The sequence below is a fragment of the Xenopus laevis genome, chromosome 4S (genome assembly GCF_017654675.1).
Source record: "Xenopus laevis strain J_2021 chromosome 4S, Xenopus_laevis_v10.1, whole genome shotgun sequence".
Classification (NCBI taxonomy): domain Eukaryota; kingdom Metazoa; phylum Chordata; class Amphibia; order Anura; family Pipidae; genus Xenopus; species Xenopus laevis.
This window is the reverse complement of record NC_054378.1, coordinates 114,610,992-114,626,493: the sequence shown is the minus strand read 5'-3', so window position 1 is coordinate 114,626,493 and position 15,502 is coordinate 114,610,992. Positions and strand designations below refer to the sequence as shown.

Here is a 15,502-nt window from a genome sequence, read left to right as displayed (position 1 = left end):
TTGGTGGTGTGTATAGGTATATTTGTATATACAAAAACACAGGCAGCACAAATGAATCAGGTAATAAACATTCTCAGTATGTAAATCTTGAAGCAGACAATCCCACACATTAATGATTTTGCTAATAAAGACCCCCCCACCCAGAGTAATAAGCCCCCTCCCTTCATAGACTCTTTGCTGTTTGGAGTGAATTAGGGAATGTGGCTTTTCAGGGGAGTGACCAATGGCAACTGGCGGCTGACTGGCGGCGCCTGTGATTGGCTGGCCCGGGGTTATTAGCTGTGCGCTTCTCCCCAGTTCAAGCTTAGAGAAGTCGAGTCCAGCTGGCGCCAGTGCTGACATAGGATGCTGCGGGGATGTTACAGGCCATAAGCACTGAGTCTGCCCAGTGAATAAGACACTCCAGTCCCAGCTTTCCTCATCGGGACTCTGCGCACTGCCCGGCTGCGGCGATCGCCTCCAGTAAGTAATCGCTTCTCCCAGGGCGTTTAGTAGCGCGCAGGCTGCGGGATTGTACCTGTGGGATACAGAGAAGCGCTAGTGACTGCGCTGTCAGATGATCTGCGGGCGGACTGAACTAGGGAGCTGCCTGGGCGTTGCACTACTCAGCTGAGACTATTTATATGCAGCTCTGTTAGTTTATGATTTATGATTATAGTTGGCTGCCTACTATAGTAGCAATGGGCCCCAGGCTGTGGCAGTGTTTTGGCCAGTTAGAGAGTAGCCATTCCTAAAACAATTCCTCTCTTACAGGTGCTGCTGAGCAGATCCACACTCCCAGGATTAAAGGGAACAACTCACTTTCATTTTTAAGAGCCTCGTCCATAAGAAGGGCACATATATCTCTGGAGAGAACTTGCCCCTGCAATGGAAGTGGCTACTGACCAGCCCCGTTGGATGGCACACCACGCTGTGCTCAATGGGCAGCACCCAGACAGCCACCACCCGGGCCTGGCTCATAACTACATGGAGCCCACTCAGCTCTTGCCTCCTGATGAAGTCGATGTCTTCTTTAACCACCTGGACTCTCAAGGCAACCCCTACTATGCCAACTCTGCCCATGCCAGGGCTAGGGTGTCTTACAGCCAGGCTCACGGTAAGGAACCCTCCCCGTCTAACTCTTATGTCCCACTGGGATTTATCCTAAAGACATGGGCCTGTTTGTGGCAATGATTTCACAGGATCCACTCGTGGTGCGTGTTGTTTTACATGGAGAAGTGCTGGGCGAGAAAGGGTTAAATTGGTGGTCAACTCCCTTAAAAAAAGGAAGTGTGAGCACAGACCTATTGAGTATATTGCGTGGGGGGGTGTAACAAGTTCTCGAAAAGGTCAAATAAGGACTGTCACCCCCAAATTTAATTATTAGGGGCTCTTTGCAGGACTGGTACTTCCGCCTTGCACTTTTCCATTGTTGCTGAGTTATTATATATGTGACTAATCAAACAAAATAAACCGCCGGGTTGTTTCGGCCTTTCACCTTCACCAGACAGCCCGAACTAATACTGACTCGCCCAGTCTGGCTGGGGGCTACTTAGTGGCTCCTGATAGTAACGCCTTTAATTTGTTCTTGTTTATTTCTTTTGGATTTCGGCGCATTCCTGTGCGTTTCCCTTGTAGAACTGATAAATCCCATAGCCCTGCCTTCTGCATTCGGAAAGGAATTCCTGTCTTACTTTTGTACTTAGCAAGTAAATAGCCGAGCTCCTCTATCCCAAGACCGACCTGTTCCCTAGACTCTCACTGGTATAACCGCAATCGCATTTAACATGTAGTTAAGCCGTATCAGACACTATAGACTTTTTATTGCCCAGTGCCTATATTTACTGTACTCTGCGTCTGTGCGCTTTATTAGCCCCAATCCCTGCTGTATGGAAAGTCATATCTGCTCAGATATGTAGCAGTTTGTTTGCTTGTGTCTGGCAGCCAAGAACTCTTTTTTTAGTTATACACTTTCTCTCTAACAAATGATATTAAATGACGATTATTATTTATTCATTTCTCTCCAACTAATATGTATATGTCTATCCAGATATATCGTCTATGTAACTACTTATCTATCCTGTATCTATTTATCATAACCGATTCCTCACATATCCCTGTATGTCTGTATTTTGTGTCTATTGTTTTCATCATTTACCTGCTTATATATCGTGTTTGTATATACTGTGTGTATATAGGTACATATATATATATATATACACTATTATATGTATATCATCTATGTAACTATGTGTATTGTCTAAATACAATAATCTGTCTCTTATTTCTATGGCCCTTTCGTCATTTGGTTGCTTATGTCTGTATCTTTGCCTGTGCGGGTACATGCGCCTGTGTAATATCTGTAACTATATTATGTGCCCATTATTCACACCTCCCTGCTCTGCCCACAGCTCGCCTGACTGGGAGCCAGATGTGTCGGCCTCACCTGTTACATAGCCCCGGGCTACCCTGGTTGGAGAGCGGGAAGACTGCCCTGTCCGCTGCCCATCACCACAACCCTTGGACTGTCAGCCCCTTTGCCAAGGCCCCACTTCACCCCGCGGCCGCCGGTGGCTCCTTGTACCCGGGCACCGGCTCCTCTGCCGGCCCCTCCAGCTCCCACTCGAGCCCGCACTTGTTCGGTTTCCCTCCGACCCCTCCCAAGGACGTGTCCCCCGACCCCGGCACAGCGGCCTCCCCGCCCTCCCGGGCCGAGGATAAGGACAGTATTAAGTACCAGATGTCGCTATCTGAAGGAATGAAGATGGAAGGGGGCAGTCCCCTGAGGAGCAGCCTGGCACCCATGGGTACCCAGCCCTCTACCCACCATCCCATCCCTACCTACCCTTCCTACATGCAGGCAGCACACGACTACAGCAGCGGCCTCTTTCATCCTGGCAGCCTCCTTGGAGGCCCGGCCTCCAGCTTCACCCCTAAACAGAGGAGCAAGAGCAGATCCTGCTCAGGTGAGTCTTGAGTTTTTCCATAGGCTGGGGGTAAATGACTGTTCTATCTTATTATGTCAGTGCAGATCTAGAAGTGGTTTATACTGGGCGTTTTGAGTTGTAGTTGTACAACAGCTGGGGCCTTTGTATGTAAACTTAAACTGGTAGTAGATCATATGGAAGCTTGCACACAATGTCACTATGGCGACAAGAGGAGAGGTGCAGCTGCTGGGGGGCAAACGGTTCCTGGTGCCAGGTTAGGTCTCATTCTGATTGGGCCAGTGGGCTAGTTACTATTGAATGGCTCTCATTTGTCCAGCAGTTGGTCTGACTCTGCTTGTTCAGGAGCCCTAGGATATCTAGATGTAAATAAAACACCCAACAAATGCAATTTACATGTTGAAATCAGCAGGGGACCCCAGTCCGTCATTGCAGCGTCTGTATTAGTAGGTGGGCCGCCGGCCCTGCAGGGAAAATTGGTTCCATTACCCACCATGACATCACTGAAATATATAAGTACCTGGGTGGGTTTATTATAGCTGCAGGGCCAGACTAATAGGTTAAATATGACACTGCACTAATATACTGTACATGGTGGGCAGGAAGCCCAGCTTTTAGCAATTCTACATTTCAATGTATATACTATACAAGGATATTCTATATTTACATAGAGGTCTATTGTGTCTGTATGGATTTGACAAGGGCTTTGTGGCACTTGAGAAAAACAAGGATCCCAATCTAAATCTCCTATATTATTGTTTTGGCCATTAATCTGCTTTACAGTCATCATTTAAGTAAGAGTGTTTATTATTTTTGTACTGATGACTGTATATATGCTCAGGGACTGGGTTTGCTGCTCTTTTTCTTTTAATAAGAAACTGTTGGAAAAAAAGGCAAATTCAATTATTTACTTGAATATTTATACAAGGAAAATGATCTCAGTGGCATCAGACCCATTTTTCTGCGCAGAAACCTTACTTTAATATATTCTGATAAATATAAGTTTTTATAAGATTAGATTATTATAAGATTATTTTATAAGATTTTTTTTGCTATATATGTTGATACAAGTTATTATCATTTTATATCCCCAAATAAACAATATCGAATTGAAACAAAGTGAAAAGCACCTAATTTAAAACAAGGTTTTTAAATGGCAAAGATTGAATAGTTCTTGTATATATATTTTTTTACATTTAAATAAACGACTATTTTAGTAAGAGATGGTGCAAATAAATAAAGACAATAGGAGATCATTTTCCCTAATAAACTGAATCCCAAGATCAGGAACAAGGACTGGAAGCGAAAAATAATTCGTGACTAATCCGATTGTTTTCGGAGAAATCTAAAATCCGGAATCTTTTCCTGCTCCCGAAATTTGCGACTTTCTTTAAGGAAAAATGTTGATGTTGCTGCTAAAGTCTAGTGGCTGCGCTAAGCGCAAATCTTGTCCTGATATTTCGCAGACGATTTTAAAAGCAAAAGTGCAAGATACAGAGCAATTAAGACAGAAAGTATTGCAATGCTAACCACAAATCAAGAGAGAGCACTGATGCAACGCAAAATCTATTTACTTATCTCACCGTGTCGGTAGATATTAATTGCACGTTTTCTTTTGCACCTTCTTAAAGGAGGCGCAAACTCAAAAATTATTTTTTTGCCAGATGTTAGAATTTTTTTTATTGTGAGCAACTTTCCAATAGGCATCCATGAAAATGTGTTTGTGGTTGTAAAGTTATTTGTAAGTGAAATTGAAAGCATAGTATTTTTTTCTTTTTTTTCTGCACTGCTGCCTACTGCCTCTTGAAACAATGTAGCAGAAGTCAGTCTTGCGCGTCTAACCATCAGAGTAGAGAATTAGAAGAGACAGATACTGCTTTCCATAAGAGACACATTTGCAAGTCATTTTCAAGCCAACGAACACGTGTAAATTAATGTATGCGTAAAAGTCGCTGAGAATGATCAATTTCATATTTACGCATAGATTAATTTTTGGGTTAACCACTTCGCTGTAACTGCAATCTAAACATCCAGTGTGAAAAATGATTTTATATACTTTGATTTGTTATAAGTAAGAAATGACATTGTTTATCTGGAAAATGAAATATATATATATATAATATATATATAGGAATATTGAATAATAACCCCCCCCCAATAACAAATTATACAAGTGTCTCGCTTTCCAAATAAAGTAACCAATTTAACAGGTATATTTTTGCTGTAGATAAAAAACATCCTTCTATAAAAGACAATATTTAAGGAAGGATTATTTTACCTAGAATTATACTTTATTATTATTATTATTATGGGGGGAGGGGGATGTAAAATGTTATGTGTGATGTTTTTTTTTTATGTCTGAAGGACAGTGCAAAAATATTGTGAATTTGTTTTTAAAGAAAGAAATCCGGTTTCTTCGTCTTTCCATTTAGAAGGGAGAGAGTGTGTCAACTGTGGAGCTACAGCCACCCCACTGTGGAGAAGAGATGGGACCGGTCATTATCTGTGTAACGCCTGTGGCCTCTATCATAAAATGAATGGTCAGAACCGGCCACTCATTAAACCCAAGCGGAGACTGGTAGGTGTCTGGGGGGCAACATCATTTCATTATGCTCAATTGCACCAGTATAAGTAATTTTTTTTTTCTATTCTGTCCTGTGTTTAACCTGCTAGAATGACATAATTATCTGGTCAAAGGTCTTACTCTTACTTACTCTAATACAGAATACTAATATTCTGTATAGAGCAATGACAGTGTGGTACCACCTACAACAATGTCAATAATATGCCAACCACATATTACATATCTACTCATAACCTTCCTCACTCTGGTGCCTTAGGGAAGAAGAAATATTTGTGTCTCTCGGGAGAACCCAAAGCTAACCAATAATTATCCCAGATCCACCCTCCATGATTATGTTTACTGCCTGGGGGGCAAAGGATGACCACCTAGTACCCTATAGTGTGAATGTAACCAGTAGAAAGAAAACTGTTAGTTTTGGTGTATATATATATTATATATATATATATATATATATATATATATATATATATATATATATATATATATATATATAGGCTAGCAAAACGTGTAGTAAAAATCTATAGGTGTGTCCTAAATTCCCACCCTCCAAAAATGGAAAGTCTGTGCTGTTGAAAGCGCAGTGTGAAAAGTGATGATTTAAAGGATCAGTAACACCAAACAATGAAAATGTTTTAATGGAAAGACAATATAATGTAGTGGTGCCATGCACTGGTAAAATTGGTCTGTTTGCTTCAGAAAAACAACTATAGTTTATATAAACAAGCTGCTGTGTAGCCAAGGGGGCAGCCATTCAAGCACAGGATACACAGTAGATAACAGATAAGTACTACTATAGTTTATATAAACTAACTGCTGTGTAGCCATGGGACAGCCATTCAAACTGAAAAAGGAGAAAAGGCACAGGATACACAGTAAATAACAGATAAGTTCTGAAGAATCCCTTTGTATGCTTCAAAGCTTATCTGTTATCTGCTGTGTATCCCGTGCCCTTTTCTCATTTTTCATGGCTACACAGCAACTTGTTTACATGAATTATAGTCGCGTTTCTGAAGCAAACACACCAGTTTTATCAGCGCAGCACAACGCTACATTATATTTTCATTAATTTAGGACACTTTCATTTTTTTGCTGTTACTGTTCCTTTAAGGCAAACAAACAACGTTTCGACGGCTCCAGGAAGGCATTACAGCCTGTATTCTAGCGCTGGATCCTGGGTGTGTACCAAAGCCTGGAAACAGGGATTTATTTTGTTTTTTATTTTTTTGGCGTGTCTGTTAGCAATACAAGTCAGAACAATACACGGTATGGAGACAGGCTCACCCCAAACTGTGTGCCCCAACAGTCTAAGCACTAACAGGGCAACCCCCTTTTATCAGCCTCATAAATCAAGGGAACACCCGGTTCTAATGGGCTTTTCTAAAGGGCAAGGAGTCATTTCACTTGTATAGTCTGGGATTTGTATTGGACTATTTTTTTCAGACAATCACTGGCTCTGTTTTTTTTAGTATTAAGCTATTAGTTTTCCATGGAGTCACCTACACTCTGTACTTTTGGGGCCTTTTCTTTGTTGTAAGTGGGTCCAATGTGAGATCATGCTAGTGGCTTCCTATCCGGATACATGCATTGTGCTGATAAGGAAACTTTGTGTCTCTGTTTCCGGACATTAAATAACTTGAGAGAGTTTCCCCTAGGCGAGGCCAGGCAGCTCTGTTGGCTCTTCTGAAAAGTCCAATGCGCTGCACACAGGCTACACTATGGGCTAACAATAATAAATATATACATATCTTCTTGGAAAGTGTAGGGGAAGAAGGCTGGGGAGGGGACACCCTGTATAATATACGCCTTTTTAATGCCAGGGAGACTTCAAATGGATTAAAAATCCCCTTTAAAATCTCACTGTAGAGCATTTTTGTGAGTCATTCGAGTTTCAAAACACGCGAACATTCTGCTCCCTCTCTGACCTTCTTGCCTTGGAAAAAAAGTATAAACTCCCTGCCATGGGAATCTTATAAACGATTTTTTTTTAACCCAAATTCAAGGAACAGTAACAAAAAAAAAATGTTTTAAAGTAATAAAAATAGAATGCAGTGTTGCCCTGCACTAGTGATTTCAAAGATCATGGATACAGTTACATTTTATTTAAAAAAAAAAAACAACCAGTTTTAATATTTACAATTTATGTGGGAAATAGGTACTGTATCAAGACATAGATATGCTTTCTTGTAAGCTACTATTGCTTGATCTAAAAAAAAAAAAATGAAGCGCTTTAAAGGAACAGTAACACCAAAAAATGAAAGTGTTTTAAAGTAATAAAAATATAATGCAGTGTTGACCTGCACTGGTAAAACTGGTGTGTTTGCTACAGAAACACTGCTATTATTTATAAAAATAAGCTGCTGTGTAGCAATGGGGGCAGCCATTCAAAGGAGAAAAGGCTCAGGTTACACAGCAGATAAGCTCTGTAGAACATAATTGTGTTATCTGTTATCTACTATGTAACCCGTGCCATATAGCCTTTTTTTTAATTCCTCCATTGCTACACAGCAACTTTTTAATCTGAACTATAGTAGTGTTTCTGAAGTTTTACCAGTGCAGGGCAACACTACATAAAATTTTCATTACTTTAAAAAACTTATATTTTTTTTAAGTGTTACTGTTCCTTTAAAGCACTTAATATTTTTTGTAGACGAAGCAATAGCCGCTTACAAGAAAGTATATGTATGGCTTGATACAGTACCCATTTCTGACATAAATTGTAAATATTAAAACAGTTTTTTTTTTTAATAAACTGTATCCAGGATCTTTGAAGCATACCTTCATTAAAGGGGAACTATCGCGAAAATGAAAGTTTATACAAGCTTCAACATACTAAAATAAGAAACTTTCTAAATACAATCAATTAAATATCTTGCATTGTTTCTGAAATAATCAAGTTTATCTTCACTATTCCTCTCTCAGCATCTGTTTCTCTTCATTCCTTCTTCATGCAGCAGTTGGGTGTCAGATATTCATTGACAGTTAGATCCAATATATTTTATAGGGGGGGGGGGCTTCCTTTCCTAGCAGATGTATTAGAGCTCACTCAAATAACTGATTCCAGTACAAACACAATCTAACAAAATAACGGCCTTTTACATAAATCCTGCATGTAGAGAGACATGATGTCTGGTGATTTTAATAGAGTGAGCTCTAATACATCTTCTAGGCAAAAGTAGCCCCTCTATAAGAACATAAACTTGATTATTTCAGAAACTATGCAGAATATTTAATTGATTGTAGTTAGAAACTTTCTTATTTCAGTATGCTGAAGCTTATAAAAAAATAAATTTTCATGATAGTTCCCCTTTAACAAACGGCCTGGATTTAAAAATCATTTGAAAATATAATTCCTATTGTAGGAGTATCTATTTTGTAACTAATTGTGACCAACCCAACCATGGAACAGAAGGCAGCTGATCGCTGGACTAGATCTGACTTCTGCTACATTGTTGTAAAGAGTCAGAACCAAAGAACAGAAATGTGTTAAAGAAATACTTTTAATGACCATGACATTTATGAATAACTTTAAAACCATTAATATGAATTAGAAGATGCTCAGAGTTACAATTTCTTTCATTGGGCAAATGACTGGAGGGCCCCTTTTAAAGGGTAATGGGACAAGAATAATTGTTTAGCAGGAAGGCAGCCAAGTGGAATCTTAATATAATATAACCCTGTAGCTGCAGTGATCGCTGGGGGAATCTAAGCTCATTAATTAGTTCCCCCTCATCTGTGTTTAACCAGATTGTAGATTGCTGGGTAATCAACTATATCATTATATTTACCCGCAGATTACTGGTTTTATTCATTAGCTCTTCTGTGAATGACAAAAGGATTTGTATTAATAATGGCTGACAAAGCTTATTTATGGCGATCGAATTTTGCGCCCAGAGCGCTAATGGATTAATGTAGCGTTCTAGACAGAAATGGCGCGTTAAGGGGCATATTTATCAAGGGTCGAATTTTAAATTGAAAAAACATCGAAATTCGATTTCAAAAAGACCAACTGGAATGAAGTCGAAGTTTTTTTTGGTAGAATAGGTCCGTTTTCGATCAAATAGGTCCATAGTTTGAAATTCAAATTTTTTTCATTCGAAAATTCACCTCGACCTTTGATAAATCTGCCCCTAAGAGTTTGCTAGGCTGGCGTTAGGTTTATTGCCTAGTCCCAGGTTACCATGTTGTCATTTGTTGTTGTCGATATGTTTTTTGTAAATTGTTACTTTGCTTGAGTGTTTAATGAAATGGAACAACGCCGCCTGTTCATTGTGGGATTGCACCCAGACTGACGTGTATTGATCTGTGTCCATTGCAGTCGGCGGCCAGGAGAGCGGGGACTTGCTGTGCAAACTGTCAGACCTCCACTACGACGTTATGGAGACGTAATGCTAATGGGGACCCTGTGTGCAACGCCTGTGGACTCTACTACAAATTGCACAATGTAAGTTGCATTGTATCTGCTCTGACAAGTGGTTTGGGGTGGGCTGTGCTGGAGTTTGGCTTATGTGGTGCTCAGCTGGTGGCAGGGCTGTTTAGTGGCCCCTCAGGGACCATGGACTATTCATGCTTTGGCGTAGGGATGCTCAGTGCTGTGACATGACAATGCTAACAGCTTGGCTTCAGAAGCCTTCCCATACAGTGGGGGAATTCTCTGTCTACTGCTTAAGCTTCCCCACATTCTCTCTGGCTTCTCTGCAGGAAACAGGCACACACTTAGTGGCACACACTCACACACACATATATATATATATACATCCATCCAAAGAAGATCAGCACTCTCAGGGCTTAAAAATATGAAAAAGGTTTTATTGAAAATAACACAACATAGGACTAACGTTTCGGCCTTGTCCAGGGCCTTTTTCACTTTTTGAGAAAGGCTATAGGATTAGCCGAAACGTCAGTTATTTATTTTCAATAAATTTCACTGATTTTTTGCATTTTAAGACCTGTGAGTGCTACCCTTTTTCCAGGATATCTTACTCACTTTGTTGATAGCACCCAGGCACCAAACACTTTTCTTACGAGTAGTACCGGCCCAACACGGACGCTATATATATATATATATATATATATATATATATATATATATATATTGTACATACTTTGCCTATATACAGACTCCCATAAACACACACACAGGCAGACACACACATTTAGAGTCACACAAATATATATACTGTACATACTGTACCTATACACAGACTCCCATATACACACACACAGGCAGACACACACTCATAGCCATACACACATATATATACTTTACATATATACAAACTCCCTATGCACACACAAGCAGACTCAGAGCCACAAATAAATAAATAAATAAATAAATAAATAAATATATATATATATATATATATATATATATATATTTATATATATACTGTACCTATATATAGACTCCCATAAACAAACAGACAGACACACAAACTATAAGATATTTATATATTACCATCTGTTTTGTGTGGCTTTTATGTGAATCAGAGCAGGGGCATAACTACAGAGGAAGTAGGCAGCTGCAGGTGGGGCCCAGGAGGTACAGGGGACCCCGTGAGGCCTTAATTAATTAGCAATTTCAGTAGTATTGGTTAAACAGGACAATTTCTGAATATGTTGGGAGGCCCTAAAATTAATTTGCTGTGGGGCTCAATAACATCTAGTTATGCCACCGAATCAGCAGGGCACCCCTAATGATCCCTAAGGGCTAGTCCACACGGGGAGATAGCGACGCGTTTGCGGTCGCGGCGACAAAGCGCCGCGACAGTCGCCGCGACCGGCGCAGGCGACAGTTTTGTATGGGCACCTATGTAAAAACGCCTGTGCTAACCACACGAGGCGATGCGCTTTTCAACAGTCGCCTGAAAAAGCCTGGCGAGGCATTTTCAGGCGACTGTTGAAAAGCGCATCGCCTCCTGTGGTTAGCACAGGCGTTTTTACATAGGCGCCCATACAAAACTGTCGCCTGCGCCGGTCGCGGCGACTGTCGCGGCGCTTTGTCGCCGCGACCGCAAACGCGTCGCTATCTCCCCGTGTGGAATAGCCCTAAACCAACTGACATGCTATATTTGTTTAATTTACAATTTATAGAGTACTTTGTGTGTTTTTTAAGTGATAGTTTTGATATTTGCTTAGATAAATAAAACACTAGATAAAAATTGCAGTGATGATTGTGCATGATTGGGGCTGGAGCTAGAGATGAGGAGGGCAGTGCCAAAGTGGGTGAGACTCTTTGTCCATTGGCTCACTTTAACATCAGTTATGGGGGTCGAATGTATTTAATTAAACATGCCCAACCTGCATACTGTCAAGCTACAACTTTTATATATACAGAACATATCTACACTACAAAAATGTGTCCTTTGTTCTTTTGTCAGTATTTTCTTCACCCAAGTCCCCAAGGGAAGATCCCCTGAAACTGTCCCTGAGAATGTGTAAACACTTTATTAATATTATTAAGTGGAGCATAGTTGCCCTTAAATCTCATTGAATGCAGGGAGAATGTGTATACATGCTGCGGATATATGGTTTAGATTAGCATGGAGCTGACATTCTTGTATTCTGTTACAGGTGAACCGGCCCCTGACCATGAAAAAGGAAGGAATTCAGACCAGAAATAGGAAAATGTCCAGCAAGTCCAAGAAAAACAAGAAAGGATCTGAGTGTTTTGAGGAACTTTCCAAGTGCATGCAGGAGAAGTCGTCCCCCTTCAGCGCAGCAGCCCTGGCTAGCCATATGGCTCCTATGGGTCACTTGGCACCTTTCAGCCATTCAGGGCACATCTTGCAGACCCCGACTCCCATCCATCCTTCTTCTAGCCTCTCCTTTGGGCACCCACACCACTCCAGCATGGTGACCGCTATGGGATAAATAATAACTGATGTGGGCAATTGGGCATTGCCAAGAAGACAGTGTAACATAATAACTTGCACCTTTGCAGTTGCAGAGGATGGATCTCCACTTTGGACACAACAGGGCTACTCGGTAGGACCAGATAAGCACTTTGCTCCCCAGACTGCAAAAAAACAAAAAAGGATTTATCTGTTTGCTTCTTGCTGACAAATCTCTGTTAAAGGTAAAAGTCGGACACAATAATCGTGGGATATTACTGTGAATACTGTAAATATATATATATATATATATATATCTGTATAGAACAGCCTTGGAGGCGGCATGGACCCAATGCAGATCATGCTGTATTTGTACTGCAGACTTGTTACAAAAGACATCTTTATATGAAAATAATTATATCTAAGGCTTAATTTAAAAAAAAAAAAAAGCAAAAAAAAAAATATTTATTTTGGTCCTGGTTTTTTTTTTAATCTGCCTCCACCCCCCACACTGGTCTCTCCCCACTTTCCTCTCAAGCCTCCCCTTTTTTCTATGTATTGTGGACAAGACCACCTTACAGGCCTCTGACCTATCTTTAACCTTTTGTCCGCTGGAGGGCTGCTGGCGAGGAGCAGTTTCGGAATTGCATGAAAGCAAACAGATATTAAAAGAATACAAGTTTTATGCGGTTCCTTCTAAGTGATTGCACCTGGTTTAAGGTTTGTCATTGCATTGGCAACGTTCCCTATAACATTCTTTGTTTGCACATAATAGGCTTCCTTTTAAAGTGCTGTTCCCTGAAATAGTCACATTAAAAATAATTGAAACAAGATAAAGACGCTTGGCTTATATTTTTTGGTTAATATTTACATTCTTTGGCTCCTGGGCTGGTTTTGGAGCAGGGCAGAGAGAGGGTCAGTTTTACTGTGAACTGTTCCCTGTGCACTCGTAATATCTGTGGAACTGCTCAGGTTCTGTCTGGGATTCTGGGGGTTGTAGTACAATCTCCAATCCAAAAATTAATATGCTTGTTAGTTCTTCCATATACATGGCCCAAGTCAGGCCTTGTGTTATCAACCCAGAAGAGGAGGCCTGACATTTCCTGGGCAGCCAGTATTAACAGTCAGACTCATTAACAGCCCTCCATAAATATCACACAGAATAATTTGTATTCAAGTCCCTTCATTTGTGATTTATTTAAGAAAAACTGAAAGTCAATTACCTAACAGGCAGAAATGTAATGTCCTTTCCAGCGTGGTGTGTAATATATTGATTGCTTGGTCTTGGAACATCATTTTATGAGCAATATCCATTATAATATAATGATGTATATATTTATTCAGGATAAAAAATGATCATTTTGGTGTAGGGATATACCAAATAGACTGCTTGTTGCAGCTTAACCCATCCTCTTGTTTCCAAAAGCAAAATGTATTACTGGGGCAAAAAAAACACATCTGTAATGTACCTTTCTGTTCTGATATATATATATAAAGCAGTCATTTGATAATGCATTAATTATTAAGGACCAAGCCATTATATATGTACAGTACAATAGAGGAAGGATTCTATGTGCTGCACGCCTCTCCAGATGGAAATGGTTAAATTGTAAAGAGGGGCTTGTAGGAAGGTTGAACTTAAATCAGACAAAAGTGATCCTGCTAAATTTCTTTAGCATCTTTGTAGCCAGAGGAGCTTTTGGGTTTTTATTCCATAGATATGGATGGAACATCCCTCCAGTCACAGGCCGCTCTGGCTGCAAAGTAGCTAGTGCTTTATGGTACAAGCTGTAAATTATTTTGTACCTTTTTATAAAAGGGGATTTTGGGAAAATGTTACTGATACAAAAAGAAATTACAAAAGTGCAATATGTTGCAGCCCTGCCGGGCAGTGAAGCTCCGCAGTCCAGACATAAATTATTTTGCATCGGTTTCAGCAGAAATAAAAAAATCTACAGTATTTTTTTTATTTACTTGTTTATTTTGATTAGTGACCTTAAGTTATTGTCAGTTCTGTACACCATGTTTATATATTGTCTGTATAAAGTGTATGCTATACTCCTTACTCCATGAAGGTGAATATTGCTAAAAATAAAATAACTTTTTTTTTTTGTTGAATCTTTCGCTCTTTATTGTTTTGTCCAAGGCAAGTCTGGTATTAATAGATCTGGGGGAGGGGGGACTTTTTGCATGGGCCAGGGTGGCCTTAGGGGTTGGGTCCTATTAAACTGATGATATCATACAATTCTCTGGGTTTAGGAGAACCTTCGTGTGCTGTTTCTAGTTATTGGAGCATGTGGTAGACAGTTCCCTGCATTCTTTGCAAGCATCTTGTTAGCGAGTGCAATGGGGGGTGTAAACATGTATCTGACTTAATGTTGCCGTGTAATCTTTACTGGTTAAGTAAAAAAAAAAAAAATAAACAACCAATTTAATTCTGGTATGAGATTTCCCAAAAATCTGAGATTACCTCTTTTATTTGCTGGTCACAAGACAAACTAGAAGTTATCATGGCCCTGCAGCAAAATTATTTGGAAACCCCCATACAACTTTTTAATAAAATTATATTGAAACTGTTTATCAGTTTTTATCACTTTTGGGGCCTATTATAGGGCCCCACAGTAGTCACAGGGTCTGCCTTGTCTATACAGGTATGGGATCCTTTATCTGGAAACTAGCTATCCAGAAAGCTCTGAATTATGGGAAAGTCATTTCCCATTGCTCCATTTATCCAAATTTGTAAAAATTATTTCCTTTTTCTCTGTAATAATAAAGCAGTACTTTGTACTTGATCCAAACTAAGACATAATTAATCCTTATTAAAGGCAAAACAAGCCCATTGGGTTTATTTTATGTTTAAATGTAGTAGACTTAAGGTCCAAATTACAGAAAGATCTGTTATCCAGAGAACCCCAGATCCTGAGCATTCTGGATAATAGATCCCATACCTGTAGTAATATCCCTGGTGCTGGGATGGTGATGACAATAATAAAAGGCTTAAAATCATGTGCATGTACATTTATATAGTTTTATATTTATCAGTGTACTGGTTTGTGCATGCCATCTTTATTATAGCATTTATTATTGTTTACATGTAAGAAAATCTAACTTAAGTATTAACAAAGCGTGGGATGGGTTTTGGGAATTTGTTTACATCCATTTCT

The 15,502-nt window shown here is 39.8% G+C and overlaps 1 protein-coding gene across 2 annotated transcripts; it reads left to right on the top strand.

Annotated features, from left to right (window-relative positions):
- The first annotated feature begins 296 nt into the window (after positions 1-296).
- gata2.S (GATA binding protein 2 S homeolog) lies at positions 297-14,456 on the top strand. 2 transcript variants are annotated; one of them, XM_041561737.1, is made up of 6 exons: positions 297-462; positions 754-1,096; positions 2,391-2,945; positions 5,357-5,502; positions 9,824-9,949; positions 12,079-14,456. In XM_041561737.1, exons 2-6 carry the CDS (start codon positions 868-870, stop codon positions 12,376-12,378), a joined length of 1,356 nt encoding a protein of 451 aa, XP_041417671.1. In that variant the 5' UTR covers positions 297-462; positions 754-867; the 3' UTR covers positions 12,379-14,456. The 2 variants fall into 2 exon arrangements, with proteins under 2 accessions (XP_041417671.1, XP_041417670.1); XM_041561736.1 differs by having other exon boundaries at positions 5,324-5,502.
- The last annotated feature ends 1,046 nt before the right edge of the window (positions 14,457-15,502 follow it).